Source organism: Podarcis cretensis (assembly GCF_951804945.1).
Source record: "Podarcis cretensis genome assembly, chromosome: 5".
Classification (NCBI taxonomy): Eukaryota; Metazoa; Chordata; class Lepidosauria; order Squamata; family Lacertidae; genus Podarcis; species Podarcis cretensis.
In genome coordinates, this window is record NC_137174.1 from 50,039,436 (window position 1) to 50,056,920 (window position 17,485).

Here is a 17,485-nt window from a genome sequence, read left to right on the forward strand (position 1 = left end):
AATAATAATAATAATAATAATAATAATAATTTATTTATACCCCGTCCTCCCCGGCCAAGACCGGGCTCAGGGCAGCTAACATCAGGTATAAAAACAATTGATTAAAATGCAACTTAAAAACAGGATTAAAATACAACTTAAAATGCAGCCTCATTTCAATGTTGAAAAGGCCCTGGCCCTGGTTGAGGCTAATCTGAATTCCTTTTTTTTTTTTTATAATAATTTTTTATTGATTTTCCAACACAAATTATAAACAAAACAACACACACAGAAAAACATACAAAAACATATAAACATGTATAATTTCAAACCCTCTTTTCCATTAACCTTGCTTCACGGACTTCCCCTTACCTCCCCTTTTCTGCATCCTGTTTAAAACTTTTTTTTCCAACAACTCCTCAGGTCAATCAAATAATAACATTTTCTTATTTTAATTTCATTCTCATACTTAATCGGTTACAGCTGTAATTCTATAATTTCCTTTCCCTTGACATTTTAGCCCTCATTAATTTTGCAGCAGTTCTTAAGATATACTTTAAATTTCCTCCAATCTTCTTCCACCGTCTCTTTTTCTTGGTCACGGATTCTGCCAGTCATCTCCGCCAGTCCCATATAGTCAATCACCTTCGCTTGCCATTCTTCCAGCGTGGGTAGTTCTTGTGTCTTCCAATACTTTGCTAAGAGAATCCTTGCTGCTGTAGTAGCGTACATAAAAAACGTTCTATCCTTCCTTGACACCAATTGGCCGACCATGCCCAGGAGAAATGCCTCTGGTTTCTTATGAAAAGTACATTTAAGTACCTTCTTAATTTCATTATAAATCATTTCCCAGAAGGCCTTAATCCTCGGGCAAGTCCACCAAAGGTGGTAGAAGGTACTTCAGTCGTATTACATTTCCAGCATTTGTTGTTGGGCAAATGATAAATTTTTGCAAGCTTGACCGGGGTCATGTACCACCTGTAAATCATTTTCATAATATTTTCTCTTAAGGCATTACATGCCGTAAATTTTATACCGGTGGTCCATAACTGTTCCCAGTCAGCAAACATAATGTCATAACCAAAGTCTTGTGCCCACTTAATCATAGCTGATTTAACTGTCTCATCTAATGTATTCCACTTCAACAGCAAGTTATACATTCTTGATAGATTCTTAGTATTGGGTTCTAACAGTTCTGTTTCTAGTTTTGATCTCTCCAACTGGAAGCCAATTTTCCTGTCTTGTTTAAACACCTCCATTATTTGATAATAGTGAAGCCAATCTCTTACTTTAGACTTCAATTTCTCAAAACTCTGTAATTTAATTTTCCCACTGTCTTGCTCTAAAATTTCACCATATCTTGGCCATTTAGATTCCATATTAAGTTTTTTCAAGGCCTTTGCTTCCATAGGTGACAGCCACCTAGGGGTTTTATTTTCCAACAAATCCTTATATCGAATCCAAACATTATACAATGCTTTCCTAACGATATGGTTTTTAAATCCTTTATGAATTTTAACCTTGTCATACCATATATATGCATGCCAACCGAATCTATTATCAAACCCTTCCAAATCCAAAATGTCCGTATTCTCAAGAAGTAGCCAATCTTTCAACCAGCAGAAAGCTGCCGATTCATAATAAAGTCTTAAGTCCGGCAGGGCAAACCCCCCTCTGTCTTTTGCATCAGTTAATATCTTAAATTTTATTCTGGGCTTTTTGCCCTGCCAGACAAATTTAGATATGTCTTTCTGCCACTTCTTGAAACAGTCCATTTTGTCCACAACCTGTAAAGTCTGAAACAAAAATAACATTCTAGGCAATACATTCATCTTAATGAGGCTAATCTGAATTCCTTAGGGCCTGGAACCTTAGAGTGTTGCTATTCATGGACCTTAAGGTCCTCCGCGGGGCATACCAGGAGAGGCGGTCCCATATGTATGAGGGTCCTAGGCCGCAAATGGCTTTAAAGGTCAAAACCAGCACCTTAAACCTGACCCTGTCCTCCACCAGTGCAGCTGGAAAAGCACTGGGTGAATGTGGTCCCATGGCAAGGACCCTGTGAGGAGCCTCGCCGCAGCATTCTGCACCCGCTGGAGTTTCTGGGACAACTTCAAGGGCAGTCCCGCGTAGAGCGAGTTAAAGTAGTCAAGCCTGTAGGTGACCGTTGCATGGATCACTGTGGCCAGATCAGGGCGGGAAAGATAAGGGACCAACTGTTTGATATGGCGGAGATGGAAAAATACTGTCTTTGCAGTAGCTGCAACCTGTGCCTCCATGGAGAGGGAGGCATCGAAGGTTTCACCCAAACTCTTGACAGAAGGCACTGGCACAAGTTGAGCCCCCGCAAGATATGGGAGTTGGCCCCCCAACCCCATGCCATCCCGACCCAGCCAGAGGACCTCTGTCTTCGAAGAGTTTAACTTCAACAGGCTCCTATGCAGCCATCCAGCCACAGCTTCCAGATATCTGGTCAGTGTGTCCAAGGCTGACTCAAGGGGGCGCACAAAGATGTTAGAAAGCATTGGGGAAAGGATTGCACCCTGCGGCACTCCACATACCAAGGGGTGCCACAACGACATCTCCTTCCTTAGCACCACCCTCTGTCCCCGACCTGAGATAAAGGAACGCAGCCATTGTCGGACTATGCCCTCCCCACATCAGCAAGGTGGTGGTCCAAAAGATCGTGATCAACCACGTCGAAGGCTGCTGACAAGTCTAAAAGAATCAGCAGTCCCGACCTGCCTCAGTCCAGTTGTCTACGGAGATCATCTGTTAGGGCGACCAGAGCCATCTTGGTCCCATAACCAGGGCAAAAGTCGGAGTGGAATGGGTCCAAAGCCGATGTTTCCTCCAGAAACCTACCAAGCTGTTCAGCAACCGCTCTCTCAATTACCTTACCCAGGTATGAAAGATTCAAAACTGGGTGGTAATTGGATAGATCTAAAGGATCTAACGATGTTTTCTTTAAGAGCAGACACACCACTGCTTCCTTCAGCTCCCCTGGGAATGTCCCTGTGCCAAGGGACAAGTTGATGATCTCACCCAGGGGGACCTGCACCTTGTCTGGGCATACTCTAATCAGCCAAGACGGGCACAGGTCGAGGAGGCAAGTGGTGGGCCTTCCAGGTCGGAGGAATCTGTTCACATCGGCAGGGAGTATCCGGTCGAAATGGTCCAATACTGGACCCAAGGACTGCCGAGGGGCCTCCAGTTCTATTACAGTATCCAAATTGGCAGGGAGGTCACGGCGGAGCAGCAGGACCTCACAGCTATGGGCCACTGGGGACGTTAAAGACCTAATTATTCTGAAAAGTTGTGCCGGGCGAGAGCTAGCGGATGCAATGGAAGCTGAGAAGTAAGACTTCTTAACAGCTTTCACAGCCATCTCATAGGCTTTCAGTTTGCGTATTGTTTCAGAAAATCCAGATTAGGGAGGTTCACCTTTAAATGTGAACTAAATCAAATTTCTCTCCCATTCCTAATAATACATAATTAGGATCTAAATCCCAACACTAACTTGCACCTTAATTTCCCTCTCACCATCTCTCTATCTGCAGTAAGGAAGAACTTAGTCTCTCTTACTACAGTATTACTTCAATTTGGCATCCTTCAGCAGACTTACTGGGATGTGTATCACACTGCTCATCTCCCTTTCCCTGACACACTGTATCTCAGAGGCACATTGCTGCAAACCAACATTAGTTTGGGGATCATGCAATGCCACATTAAAAGTAACAATTGGATCTCACCTGCTGTTGCATCAAGCAGTAAAAGTGCCAAGCTCCAAAAGGCAAACATCTGAAATGGATTTTTAAAAGAGTAAAAAGATAGGGCCAAAGAAGGCATCAAACAGTATTAATTTTGTCAGAGTCTCAATGGCACATTGAAGACAAATATATGCACATATATATTGAGAAGACTGATATCAGTGATAATTACATAAAGGAAAAGGGTTACAGTGACAATTAATAATGCAAACAACTTGGTATTGCACTTAGTCTTCAAGTACAGACCAACAGGCCCTTTGCCTGTTTTTGCTGCTGCAGACTAGCACAGCTACCCCGTGGAGATTGTTGATTTTGTTCCCACTGTTACAATAGCCTTAGCATACAGTGAACATGCATCAGTTGCAGCGCTGACTTGATGAGATAAGATGTGACTTACCGCACCGTCTTTGGATGAAACCCTCCAGCCAAGTCTTCACTACCTACACATGGTCTTTTTATAAAGTGTCATATCCCTGGGGGCTATTATTGAAAGCAAAAAAGTGTACGAAGATAGAAACTGACGTGTATTTCTGATTAAGGTTATCATAAATACACAAAGCACGGCAAGCATATCACAGATAAAATGGGCTGAGTGACCAGGCAACATTACTGAATTACATATAAATGTAAGAGCAAAGATCCTGGTTTGCTAGGGAAAGTGATATTGTCCACTCACCTGGGGCTCGGGGGGGGGTGTTTGCTGCACGGTGTGGCTGAAGGTGGTCCAGGGAGGCCAACAGGTGGGTTGGCCTGACCCTCTAGGCCAATTGGGGCAGGAGCATGCTGGCCGCAATATGCCCACCCCTGGCATATTTAAGAGATCAGCTTCTATTTTTGTGTGTGATTTTCTTAAAAGGGAATTAAGTTCCTTTCATTGCACTCCCATGGTTAAAATATCAAGAATGTAAGTGGCAATCAGCAGGACTGCCTATGGGAAGGAGTATTCAAGGTGTCATATATTGTGGGGGGAAATCAAGCCTTCACACTCCTGATTAAAGGCCTCATTAAAACTGTATATAAAGACAAGGCAATGGCATTGGAGAAGACCACAATCAGTCAGAATCTCTTCTCAACTGATCAATGTGATGTTCTGATTGTAAAGTGAGCCAACAGCATTTTTATAGTGATCACAAATTTATCGCAACCCAGTTAATAAGAAAGCACAAGAAACTAGCTTTATAGGAAAAACACAGAAGAAGCACCATTACTGAAGTCAAAACTTCCAGCATTCCATACTTCTTCCTTCTTTCATGTTCTCTCTCTCACCTTCATGCCAACTCTATACATTCTGCTTCCACAATGTGTAAGGAAGAAAGCAGAAAGTAACCTTTTAAAAACGTGGATTGCATGTTTTGCTGCAACTCCCTTAATAGGTGCTGAAATATTCTACTGGAAAAAATACTTGACTGTTCTTCACAGCTTTCACTTCTGAAGCTTCTAAAACTTGGAGGGGTCAGTTTTCAGCCTGTGCTTGCAAACCATCAGTCTCACATCCTACCATAGTAATAGGGGACCTGCATTCATCTGAAAAAAACCTAACATGTACAGGATTTCTGAAGTATTTAAAGAGGACTTTCCAAGTTGCTTTATTTTAGAATTAAGGAAGAAGAAAGTTTTTTTTAAAAAAAAAACTGAAGCTGCAATTCTCTATACACTTACCTGGGAGTAATAATAGAACTTACATCCTGAGTAGCCATGTGTTGGATTGTGCTGTAAGAACACACTCCTATTGCATGTTTATCTAGACATCAATTCTATTAAGTTCAACTGAGTAAACATGGATAAGATCAGGCAAAATTGTGATTTGATGACAGCAAATTAATATCCTGTACAGAGGCACTACACAATAAACATGTATTCTCACACCCCACTGATATGCTTGGGATAAGGTGGTACATATACCCTTCCTCTTTTTCAGGGGATTCCATTTCACCTGTGGTCTTATAGCCAGAAGCAGTATTCCTAGAATTGCATTTTATTGCAGGCTTTGGTAGCTCCAGTCACTAGATGTGTGAAGGAATAAAAGGACACCACCTGTGCACACAAATATGAAGCTGCCAAATTATATAAGAAAAGTTCCATTAAAACCAGCCGGCTGTTTTTGATTTGGATTCAGGGACTTATTCCACCTGTTGCTTAGCAAGTATGGAAGGACCTTCACCTTATTTTCTCAAAATATACTTTTGTTCTTGCTAAGATTATTGCAAATATTTTAAGACTGCTTTTCTGGTCAAATGTCCATCAAAAGCAACTTATGGTTCAAAACAATGACACATAAAAAGAACACAAATCTGAAAACCACAACTCAGCAACATTTTGTTTGTTTGTTTGTTTTGTTTTGTTTTTGTGTGTGTGTGTGTATAAAAACATAATTCAACCAGACTGCCACCTAATTAATAAACATAATACCTGGAAAGCCAACTGAAAAACATAAGTCTTCAGCATCTTCCAAAAACACTCCCACCTGGATGGCTTTAAAAAAGGATTGGACAAATTCATGGAGGATAAGGCTATTAATGGCTCTGTCTTCAAGGAGCAGAAAGAACCGTATGTTCATAAATGTTGCTACAGCTTGTTTTGTTTTTCCTGATGAGGAGCAAATCAAAATCTGTAAAGGTAATAGGGGACTTTGCATTTTGACAGACTGAGCTCACCCTCTGAAGGCCCCCATGATTTTTAGCATTGATTATTTGTAGCATATGCTCTGCCCACAGTGCTCTGCCCCATGACTTACACAATGATACAATGTGATGGGGGCTAAATGGTTTGGAACAACTGCAAGTCATTGATCGCTGGGCTTTTGTATGTGCTGAAGAGACAAAACTCACCTGCTGCAAAATATCTGAACTTACGTGCACAGGGTATCCTTTAATATATATGAAATATATGTTCATATGTCAGCTGTTGTCAGATAATGGAAGCAAGTAAACCATTAACGTGTATTGGACTTCTGCCATGTACAAAAGCAGCTTATCTGCTTCTCTCTCTTTTAAAAAAACCCTGAAACCCTCACCCACCCACCCGCTTGACTTGTAGGAGTTTTAGGTCAACAGTTCATACTGTAACCTGCAGAGTGAGCAGGTAACTCTGAAGATGTGGCCTAATATACCTGACATGTTTCCAAGTTGCTAAAGTACTAGAATAAAGAGGGTGAAATTAATGAACATATTTTAAGCTACAGTGCCCTCCAAGTTACTTAATCTAGAGGTCCCAAAGGACCTTCAGTTTATGAAACTAGTCTTCAAAGAACCATGTTGGAAGGAAGGAGTTGAAACTCAAATATGGCAGGACTGTAGTTATTGTGTTGTGTTGAAGATTTTGTTGTTGGCATCCATCTGTCTTGAGAGATAATGAAGTGCACCTCTGGGGGTGAAGTCAAACGCTGCATCTGCAGCACCAAAGTGTTCTCCCGTGGGCACATGTGTGGGTAGTGTGTATGGAAATAATCAGGCAAAAAAAATGATAAAAAGAATAACTAACTCATGTGTTTTAGTCATGTGTAATCAGATATGTACACCAATTTCTTTCTTTATGAGGAAAGAAAGGATAAAGGAAGCAGGTAGATAGGTAGGTAGATAGATAGATAGATAGATAGATAGATAGATAGATAGACAGACAGACAGACAGACAGACAGACAGACAGACAGACAAACAAACAGATGGAATTCTCTCACCATTTATAGACTTTTGTAGAGAGAGTTTGGGATTCTATCACGGGTACTAAAATAAGAAAGCAAGCAACATTTTTACTCAGTTGTTGCAATTTCTTTATTGTGGGTTTTTTTTTGCAGCCATTCATTAATTAGTCTGAGAAAAAATGCATACATACCCCTGATCTTCAGCTAAAAGGCACACAGCTATTGTAACAGACAATAATATACCATCTCTACGAAGCACTAAATACAATATTTTGCATGAGGGTTCAGTATAGTCTGGAGCAGCTATTGTTATGTACATATCATGCTGTGCTACTTGATGCTCAAAATGTGAGATAGGATGTCTCTGTAGAAATGTGAGCAACAGATTCCTATTAAACATACACATATAAATACACACGTACACACCATTTGGACATATCAACTCTATCAATTCAATTCTGGATCTGGAATGAACTCCCAGCATACATCAAAACATCCATTTTTTAAGTCTACAGTATTTTCATGTGTTTAGAAAGCAGACAGAAATTATAACAATGACTTCTTGTTTTAAAAACAAACCATGATTTTGCACAGAGCAGACTAAGAAAGAAGCACAACTATGTTTCAAACCTTCAAGCTCTTTCAGTGGCCAAGTGAAAAAAGCAGTTCTATGTTCTTGTAGTTTACATATACATAATCTGCTTCCTTTTAATGCTCAGCAAGGTGTAAGTATTTGAGGAACTCCATGTGTTGCTGTCCCACTGCCACAAAAGAAAGATCTGGGAGAGAAAAGGCAGAAACCACCATGTCAATAAATCTCTCACTTCCAATAAGTTTTTCTTGCCTCTCCTCAATATATTTCGCTGAATGTTGAAAAGAAGCAGAGATAGCCAAGTGTGAGCATAAGACTGGTAAGTTAAGGAATGTACATGATTTTCTCAACTGGAAAGTTGTGGTTTGTTCCAACAGAATTGTTAATCCAAGTAGTCTTTAAAGCAGGAATGGGGAGCTCTGGCCCTGACTACTGAAGAATCTCAGTGGATGCTGTGACTACAGGGACTGGTAACTTGTAATTTCTGCCTCCTGCATTGTTTTTGCTGCATTCGCAGCACCAAAGTGACCTCTCTAGGGCACAAGCCAGGGCAGTGTGCATGGAGGTCCTGGGCTGCCCAGATTACGACACCTCCTGCCCCTGATGGTATAAATCATGAAATCAAAACATTCAGAATAGCCATACTTACTCATGCCCATCCTTTCCACGGACTAGGCGCACTCTTTCAGCTCCCAGTTTAGCCCAGAATGAAGTGAAGATCTTCTTATGCCAAATAAATTCAACTCTTGAAGCTTTTACAGGATTAATTTCGACACTGATGAGCTTTGAGTAGGTTTGCCCTTGGTTAAGGCTGCCACTGAAAATGGGCAAGCAATGAAAGTCATTAGAGAGCATCAATATAACAGTTGTGCTTTGCAACTGTCAATTTAATAGTCAGGTAATCTGTGGAATTATTGTTGCTCATTCACATTTCGTGTCACTCACGTACATATATTTCAAGATGGATGAGCAGGTGAGGCTGAAAGCCTGACTTGTTAAAGATTACCCAATAAATCCATGACATTGTTGCACATTATTATTACATACCAACTTCTAAAAGAGGGCATCAAGGTGTTATAAAATCTGCTCTGAACTTTTACAGTGCTGTCCATTCTCCATTATAAGGACTGGTTGATCATTTAATTGTTTTAGTTGTTTGTGTTATTTAGGCATCATATGATAAGTTTAAATTGAAACAGCTTCCTCTCTAATCTGACAACTTTCTGTTTTTGTTTAGGATTTCTTTTAAGAGAAGTAGAGCAGGGGCAAAAGACACATACAAAGAAAGAGAGAGGCACAGTCAAAAGAGTAAAAGTAGGTTCCATATTTAAGGTTAAAAACTGTTGGTGTCCATAGCAGCCCTATACATTCCTCAGAGCACCAGAAGGCTGTGGACTGTCATACCTGCAATTATTTAACTGTGACAGGCAGGGCCGTCTTACCCATAGGTGCTAGGGTACAGGGCAACCAGGCGCTGAGCTCTCAGGGGTGCCAGGCCAAGAGTCTGGGGCCCGAGAGTAGAATCCGAGGAAGAGCCCACCTGTCGGTCAGAGCTCTGCGGCGGACTCTTCTGGTGCGGGCGGCTCTGCACCACAAGTTTGGGGGCAACTGAGCCAGTGAGATGCTGGGGCGGATGGACAGCTCCACCCTCCTGCACGCCTGGGATTGGGCAACCTGGGGGGGGCACTGGGCGGATCTTTGCACCCCAGCGCCGCATATACTTAAGACAGCCCTGGTGACAGGCAACCGAAACTAAGTGTACATTAACATCACAGCATATAAACAGAACAGCTGACTTGTGAAATATCTGCACACAACTTATAAATATGTATAATGATGATTAATTGATTCATGTATGAGCAAAACTGCAAAACTTGCTATTTCACTATATCATAAAACATACCTCCCAATTTGGTATTCTTTTGTCTTTCCATCTTTCATTTGGAAAGCTATGTCCATTTCTCCCTTTACGCCTGACATTCCAGATAGCTTGACCGATATATTATATAGCCAGCCTACACAATAAATATATAATGAATCAAGATATGAAAGTAGGAAGAGCAAGAACTGCAAATAGAGAGGAAGAATTCTATGCATTTAGCATTCATGCCTGAGGCAAATGAAAAAGCAACCGTGGTTACTTTAATAGCCTTTAATTTAAGAAATTTGGGAAGAGGCGAGTTGAACAAGACTTTCATTACTTGAAGTTTGGATCCAGGCCACTGTTGCTGTGTTGGTTCGAAGCTTAGATTATTAAAATAAATTTAAAGGTGTATGATTTTAATTCCACTGCAGTATGGGAAGAGCTTAATTTCTTCAATTGTTAAGAAGCTGGTGCTATATTTGGCCCAGTTATCCCCCCCCCTTGAATTTTAAAACTAGCAAAAAGAAAGGGAAAAAAGAAAAATGTGCAGTGCCCAAATGTGTGAAGTATTTCATTGCCTTTCCCCATGTATTTTGCCCATGAAAAACAGCATTTATTTGTACCTCGATCATCAACATTGCCCAATTACACAATCCTAATTAGGAATGGGAATTTTATGTTTAAGAAATGAATCTCAATGAGGTCAGAGAGATATGCTTCCTGGTTATGCATAATTAGGATTGCAGCATGAAGGTGGGTGAATATTATCCATGCATATGTGATTGCTTCCTGTGCTTGTTGATATGTGATCTTTAATCATTTCACACATTGAAATGCTGTAGCTCAATGACAGAACATGTGCTTTGCATGCAGGAGGTCTCCAGGTAGGATTTCTGTCTGAAACCCCGAAGAGCAACAGCTAGTTAGTGAAGACTGTACTGAGTTAGATGGACCAATGGTCTGACTCAGCATAAAGCAGCTTTCTATATTTCTTATCAAAGGCTTCACACTTGGAGAGAGAGAGAAAATTGACCAGGAACTTTGTAATCTGTTCCTTGCAACTTCAAACACATTCTTGGGGCTTGTACAAGGTCACCTGGGATAAGAAAATCCACAACAATCCTCCCTGCACTGTGTTGGCACTTGGAAATGATTCCAGTTGAAAACGTGTTCATTTCTCTGCATGGAAAACAATGGGGAAGTCACAGCTATGTGTCCTGTTTTGATTCCCAAAACTGTGATCACTGCATAGACTGCTGAAAATAGTCTTGTATATCAACAGATTTCACGGCAATGACACCCATGTGTATCTGTACTGAACTGACTTTAATTTGTGCACTTACTGGTAAATGGCTTCTTAGGTGCTGTATCTAAAAAGTACTTTGGGTTGTTATTCCTCAGTTTATTATGGAACCGATCAGCATAGTGGCCCATCATTGGACAGCCTTCTCTGGGGCATGGAAAGCAATTTCCCTAGGAGAAAATAATGCATTGGTCAAGAGAGCATTTGCTTTTTTCCATTCAAACATTTGTTATGGTGTCAGTTCAAGTATCCTTTGTTGCTGTTCCGCCTCATTGTCTCAAACTATGAGGGGTATGAATTATTATTTTTGTTCTGCAATTTTCCCCATACTAACCTAGAGTACTCAATACCTGCAATCCTAACCCTGAGTATTCAAAAGCAAGTCTGGCTGAAGTCAATGGAACTTAATCCCTGGTAAACAAGGTTTGGAGTGCAGCTGATTCATGGGATTGTAACCAACATACTTCTAACTTTCTTGTTCCATCAACACAAGGTTTCTGCTTACACAATGGATCATTCTTCCCTCTCCTCCATCTGACACTCCCTAAATCTGTTCTAATGGTTCCCCCAACTCTCCAGGGCAGATCTGAGGGGGAGAGGGAAGTCCTGTTGCACAAGCAGAAATCCTTGCACTGATAGGATGTGGTAGTTGAATTGCCCTTCATTTCTACTGTGAGAGATGTTGGTATTCAAGGCTGCCTGACACTCACATTCTGCTCTGAAAGTCTTTGTGTCTAACCCTTGATGGATATGGAGTCTGTGCAAGTTTATGTTTAATATTACATAAAATGTTGGATATTTTAAATGCATTGTATTCAAGTTACTGTAAAGAATGTTTAAGCACATGGCCAGTATTTTTCCATGGAACTGGTGTTTTTTCCACTCAAGGTGAGGCAGCTTGAGGTTGTGACTGAATCACAAGGTTTGGATACTATTTCAAATGTTTATATATGCTAATGAAATTGCTCGTGTGTGCAAAAACTATGTGTAGTCTCTCTCTCTGGGCGTTGGCTCAGCATGTAGCAGGAAGGAGAAAGAGAGACAGAGTGTTTTGTATTCCTAACTGGAAAAGCTACATTTTAGTAAAATATGTTCTCAAGTCTCATACTGGGCTCTGTGTGAGATAGAAGTTTTGTAAGATTAACATTTGAAACTTGAGTTCTGCTAGTAGTAAAGCTTTGAAAATGCAATTCTTCTATGGAATAAAATTTAGATGCAGAATATTTATTGATTTCATAGATCTGTAGGACATGCTTGGCCCTGCCCTAGTTGCAGAGTGGGGGTGGAGGGCTCCTCATTGGCACTATGTCCCTTGCCAAGTCTGGTATTGGCCCTGCTATTCTGATATAATCTAATCACACTAGACCACCATGCTTACCTCTTGGAAGGATTCATATGATTCACATGGGTAAGCAACAAATCCTCCAGGAAAGAGAATGCTGTACCTATAGTACTCATGGCTTCTTGAGTGGTGACAGTTTCCAACACCCTCCATTTCTGCCAAAAAGAAAAAAGAAAAGCTGCAAGCCTCAGTGAAGAGCTTTACAACCCCATCCAACATCACTCATGGTACAACAAACAACAAATTATGCAATTCAGGACAAATATGGATGTAACATTTAAATGTGGTGGGTGGTCTTTGTGCTCTATCTATCAAATTTTGTCTACTAAATTCAAGGCTCTATGTAAGAATAGCATATTTTGCATGCTACAGCACCACCCTAGAGCTCAGGATGCAGAGTTGTTTCCTATAAACCACAGAATATGGCAGAGAAAGCACAAGTAAAGTAAATTACAAATATACATTAGAAGCCACACATGGAATGGAGCAAGTTGCCCCCTTTCTGGTTTAAGCTTGCTATATAAGCAGACTCTGCATGTATCTGCTAAAATCAGGGCTCACCAGGGCAGATGGTACCCACAAACACCTTCATTGGTTCCTTTGCCTTGGACTCTGACCTTTCTTTCTTTCTTTCTTTCTTTCTTTCTTTCTTTCTTTCAAATCTCTAGCCCTCCTAGAAAAAAAGTTATGGTGCAAAATGTGCAAGTACTTTCTAAGCGATTTCTGTGAGATCAGAATGTGTGTGATGTGACCACCTTCCTGGTGTTGCTGTTACCTCTGTGTGTAATCATTATTATGTGTTCTCCACAGTTAGAACCAGTAGGACACAGCTGACTTCCCAAGGTAAACATAAAGTTGTCAGGGTGGTTGTCTCTCTAATTTTATGATATGGCACTCTCCCCATAGCAGCCATACTTGTGACTGGTGTCCCCAGCACACTTTCAAAACTTGAACTATGCCCACTGCTATAAACAATGCAGACAGGCTTACCTGTATCTAAGCCTTCAAAGTCAGTTTCAACTAGTGTTGTATTCTTATCATCACATCCCGGCATAACGCTTCCACCATTGGGGTAAAAGTCAAGATCACCAGTGGCATTGAACATACCAAATCCTGAAACAGATTCATAGAGCAATAAATGGTTTGGTCCATGCTTCAACTTTCAGCACAAAATTCATGTGTGTTTGGCAGTTACCTATCGTGGGAAACTTTCCAGCATTGGTATGTATGACATCCACAAATTGAGCATCAGAAGGATCCAGCCTGACCATATCAGGGAAACCTTCAAAACCTATCCCAGCTGGATCCAAGCCTAAATAAACATAAAATAATACAGTTAGGAATTAGCAAACCTGTTTTGTTTTTTTCTGGGTCCAAGAATACAACCACCTAAATCCCTGACCATTAGCCTTGCTGCTTGGAGCTAATGGAGGTTGTAGTCCAACAACATTTGAGATCCCAAGTTTGGGAGACACTTCTGCATCCTGATTAGGAATGGTAATGAAGGAGATTTTTCTATCTCCCTTTATCTCTGTGTTAGGACTCTATTTGGTTTGTTAAAGCTCCATATTTGCTGTGTGCCAAGGCTCCGTGACCCACACTTCCCTAGTGGTTAATAAACACATGGACATAAGTATTTAGGTTTATGGGTTCAAATAGGCCACAACTTTATTGATTACAGATGTGAGTGGTTTGGCTTAGGCATTGGGTATAGCCAGACTATATCTCTACTCCTGCCCATCTGCAGTGAGTCCATCTAAGGGTAAACCATCAATGGGGGAGCCCTATGACTTACATCAAATATGGACACCCTGAGGGGTCCCCATTGGGGTCATGGCATGGCCCTAGCCCACGTCCAGGCATCAGAAAGAATCCACACACCCCGGATACCCTTAATGAGGAGGGGCAGGTGGAGGCTACAACCTCCCCTCCATCCAAACAAAGGCTTACCCAATGCCTAAGCTCACAAAGTTGTGACGATTGCTACAAGGTAGGCGAAAATCAAATAGCTGGTGCCAATTTGCCAAGTGGAAAAAAATCCTACCCAATCCCAACAGTATTGCAGACAACATTTGTCCATAGCAGGGTTGTGTCATTGCAAAGCATAAAAAAGAGGGTGGGTAGGGAGATTCGGCAAAGGGCGAGAGAGGAGAGGCCCCTGGCTGCACTGTGGTTTATGTTTCCCACGGCCACGCCCCTACCAGTGCTGATTGGACAGCAGGGCCACCCCTGGGTGTGGCCCCACCCAGTGCCCATGACGTGGTTGGGATGGAACAAAGGGGGTGTCAGTCTCTGCCCCCTGCCAGATCACTGCAGCAGCCTGGATGCCTGGCTGCAACCCCACCCACTGGAAAAGGTGAGCGGACATATTAGCAGTGCTCTTCAGCAATCCATATATGAACCCTCACCAACTCCTCCTAGTAGGAAAAAAAACAGATTGTTTTAAGTGGAGATTAAGAAAATTCTGTATTTGAATATGAAAGGATAGAAATTGAGAATACATGAAAGGAGACTAGCTAGGTGGAACAGTATCATTTAATTTTAAGTTAACATAGAGAAAGGATATATTAATAATAAATTATTAATAACAGTTGTTTGTAGAAAGGTAAGGAATTATTTAATTAATCGAAAATTAATTAAATTAGTTCTTGAAGGATGGCAGTGTTTAATGACATATTATTATAATGAGAAGGTTGGGGTAGGTTAGCTAAGGATCTCTGATTGATTTCAAATGATGACTATGGATTGTAATTGCTATGGGAAAGTTGTTCTAATCCTTTGATTGGTTGTTTGTAATCACAGGCTAGCATAGAAGTGTATAAGAGTTCATGCTCCTGTATGTCACTTCATAGCCTCTTTATTTTTTGGGCTGTCCCTGTGAACATTTTTATTTCAATGAAGGCCTATATTTTTACATGCAGCCTGCACCCTTTTCTTTGGGTTTCTGGAAGTGCTACCTCCGGTCTAGGAACCCCTTTTAAATTTCTTCAACAGTAACATCTACACTAGGCCTTTATGCTGACACAGTAAATAAGGCTCAAAATGATGGTTTGCTATCACATGAAACTATAGAAACCTCCTTGCCCACCCAGTATCTTTTGTCCTAAAAATCAGGATAAAGCACATCTACTCCCTGTTGCTAGCTCCTTTCTTTTCACTCCCACCTTCTTTTGCCAATCTTCTGCATGGCTGGAATGTGGTGAGAAAGATGAAATGCAGAATGTATGACATCTTTTTCAGTCAGCTATACTGATATGATGTAAAGCTTTGCCTTGCAATTGTGTTACTGTGCATTTTTATCAATGGTCCTTATACTTCCAGCATTTCCTTGTGATGTTGCAGCTGACCGAGCTTGGTAAGCATCTGGTTTGCCTTTATCAATCAGATGAGATCCCACATTTTCCCACTGAATATCTTTCACCAATCAAGCTTTCTCATGCGGCATTCACACCATCCATTTAAAGCACATCTCTTGTCCCCCAAACAGAATCCTGGGATTTGTAGTTTGCTATGGGTGCTTGGAACTGTAGCTCTGTGGGATTAAAATACAGTTCCTAGGATTCTTTGGGGAAAATGTGCTTTAAATGTATGGTGTATACACAACACAAATTAAAATGCAGTTTCATAGGAATTCATACCAGTTATTCTGCCAATGCCTGAAAATTGTCTGCCAATGCCTCGAAGTCGTCTTCCTACTTCTCCAGCAGTGTGAGCACCAAGACTATGACCAATGAGGTGGATCTCGGATGGACAATAGTGATACACTTCCTAGTGATTCAAGAATGAGGGTGGGGAATATATAAGCTCAAATGATTAGTAAAGGAGACATCTGTCAGGGGTTCAGGAGCAGAGGCACAGGGAAGAGAGGAGATGGAGAGCGAAGGGGAAGAATCCGAGGGGAGCGTAGGAGAAGAGGACAGTGGACCGAGGGATTCCATGAGCCTCTCCAGCGAATCGGAAGATTCACAGAAGGGGGCGCCAGTGGCCAGGAGCAAGGGGGCAGCGGGGACTCCCAAAGCAGTAGTTGGAAATCAGGACCAGCTTCCCCACGAGAGCAGAGTGGGGGGGAAGAGTCCCAAGGATTGGGGCCAGTGCATTCCCCACCAGGGAGAGAAGATAAGGCAGGGCTGACCACACCTCCATCGGAGAGTCAGACAACGGAGGGGAGGTCAGATCCGGCCAGTATCCCGGAAGAGGGAAGCAGTGACAGAAGTAGTGTAACGGTCAGGAGGAAGGTCACTGGGTTGGCGCGAGAGGCAAGTTCAAATGTACAGGAGCGCGGGACAGCAGACAATGAGGATTGGGAACCGGGTCCTAAAGCCCGCCGGAGGGAGGGGGAGGAGCTAAGCGACTCAGCGTCGGAAGAGTCCAGAAAGGGCAATGCCCCAGCGGGCAGGAGGACCCAGAGGAGGAGAGAGCAGCATAAAAGGTGGAGCAGGGCTAGGATCTTAAACTGGTGTCATAGGGGAGGAGACTCAGACGGTACTTCGCCGGTCTAGGGTTAAGACGTAGAGCTGCGCGCTGCGGCTTGGAAATGGAAACTGAACCTCAATAAAGACTTTTGTACATAACGACAGCCTCGCGTTGGTCCTCTGTGAGCTGGGACCTAGGGGCAGCTCTTACATTATGCAGCAGAGAGTTTTGCACAAGCTCTGTAATGCAATTGACATGGACTCAGGGCTTATATTCACACTGGCTGCATTGAGTGAACTGGATAAGTTAAGGATTCTTCAGCGGGGGCAGCAGAAGCAAGGTGGGGGGCACTTCCTGTTTTTCCTCAAGCAGTGAAACGAGACATACCGCCCTTGCTTCAAAAGATGAATAAAACTGTACAGTATGTGCAACTTGTTGGCAATGCAATAAAAGCAGAATGTGAAAAAATGAATGCAAAAATTACACAAAAGGGTATAAAGTAGGAACGGAATGAAATCTAGGACGCTACATACAAAGTTGGTATCCATTTATAGCATGCAGTAATACCTCATCTCAAGTACATT

At 41.9% G+C, this 17,485-nt stretch overlaps 2 protein-coding genes across 3 annotated transcripts in view; one reads left to right on the forward strand and one right to left on the reverse strand.

The window, feature by feature from the left end:
• The window catches only part of HSPA12A (heat shock protein family A (Hsp70) member 12A), a 320,123-nt gene that overhangs the window by 90,188 nt on the left and 212,450 nt on the right, over window positions 1-17,485 (forward strand). The window lies entirely within an intron of this gene.
• Window positions 7,493-17,485, reverse strand: part of LOC307216431 (pancreatic lipase-related protein 2-like) — a 195,371-nt gene continuing 185,378 nt past the window's right edge. The window contains exons 7-14 of the mRNA XM_079976726.1: window positions 16,127-16,256; window positions 13,684-13,800; window positions 13,479-13,601; window positions 12,525-12,643; window positions 11,187-11,316; window positions 9,883-9,994; window positions 8,629-8,796; window positions 7,493-8,166 (exon numbers count right to left, since the gene is read on the reverse strand). Of these exons, the coding sequence (XP_079832852.1) occupies window positions 8,103-8,166; window positions 8,629-8,796; window positions 9,883-9,994; window positions 11,187-11,316; window positions 12,525-12,643; window positions 13,479-13,601; window positions 13,684-13,800; window positions 16,127-16,256 (963 nt within the window). The 3' untranslated portion in view covers window positions 7,493-8,102. The remainder of the gene's footprint in view (window positions 8,167-8,628; window positions 8,797-9,882; window positions 9,995-11,186; window positions 11,317-12,524; window positions 12,644-13,478; window positions 13,602-13,683; window positions 13,801-16,126; window positions 16,257-17,485) is intronic.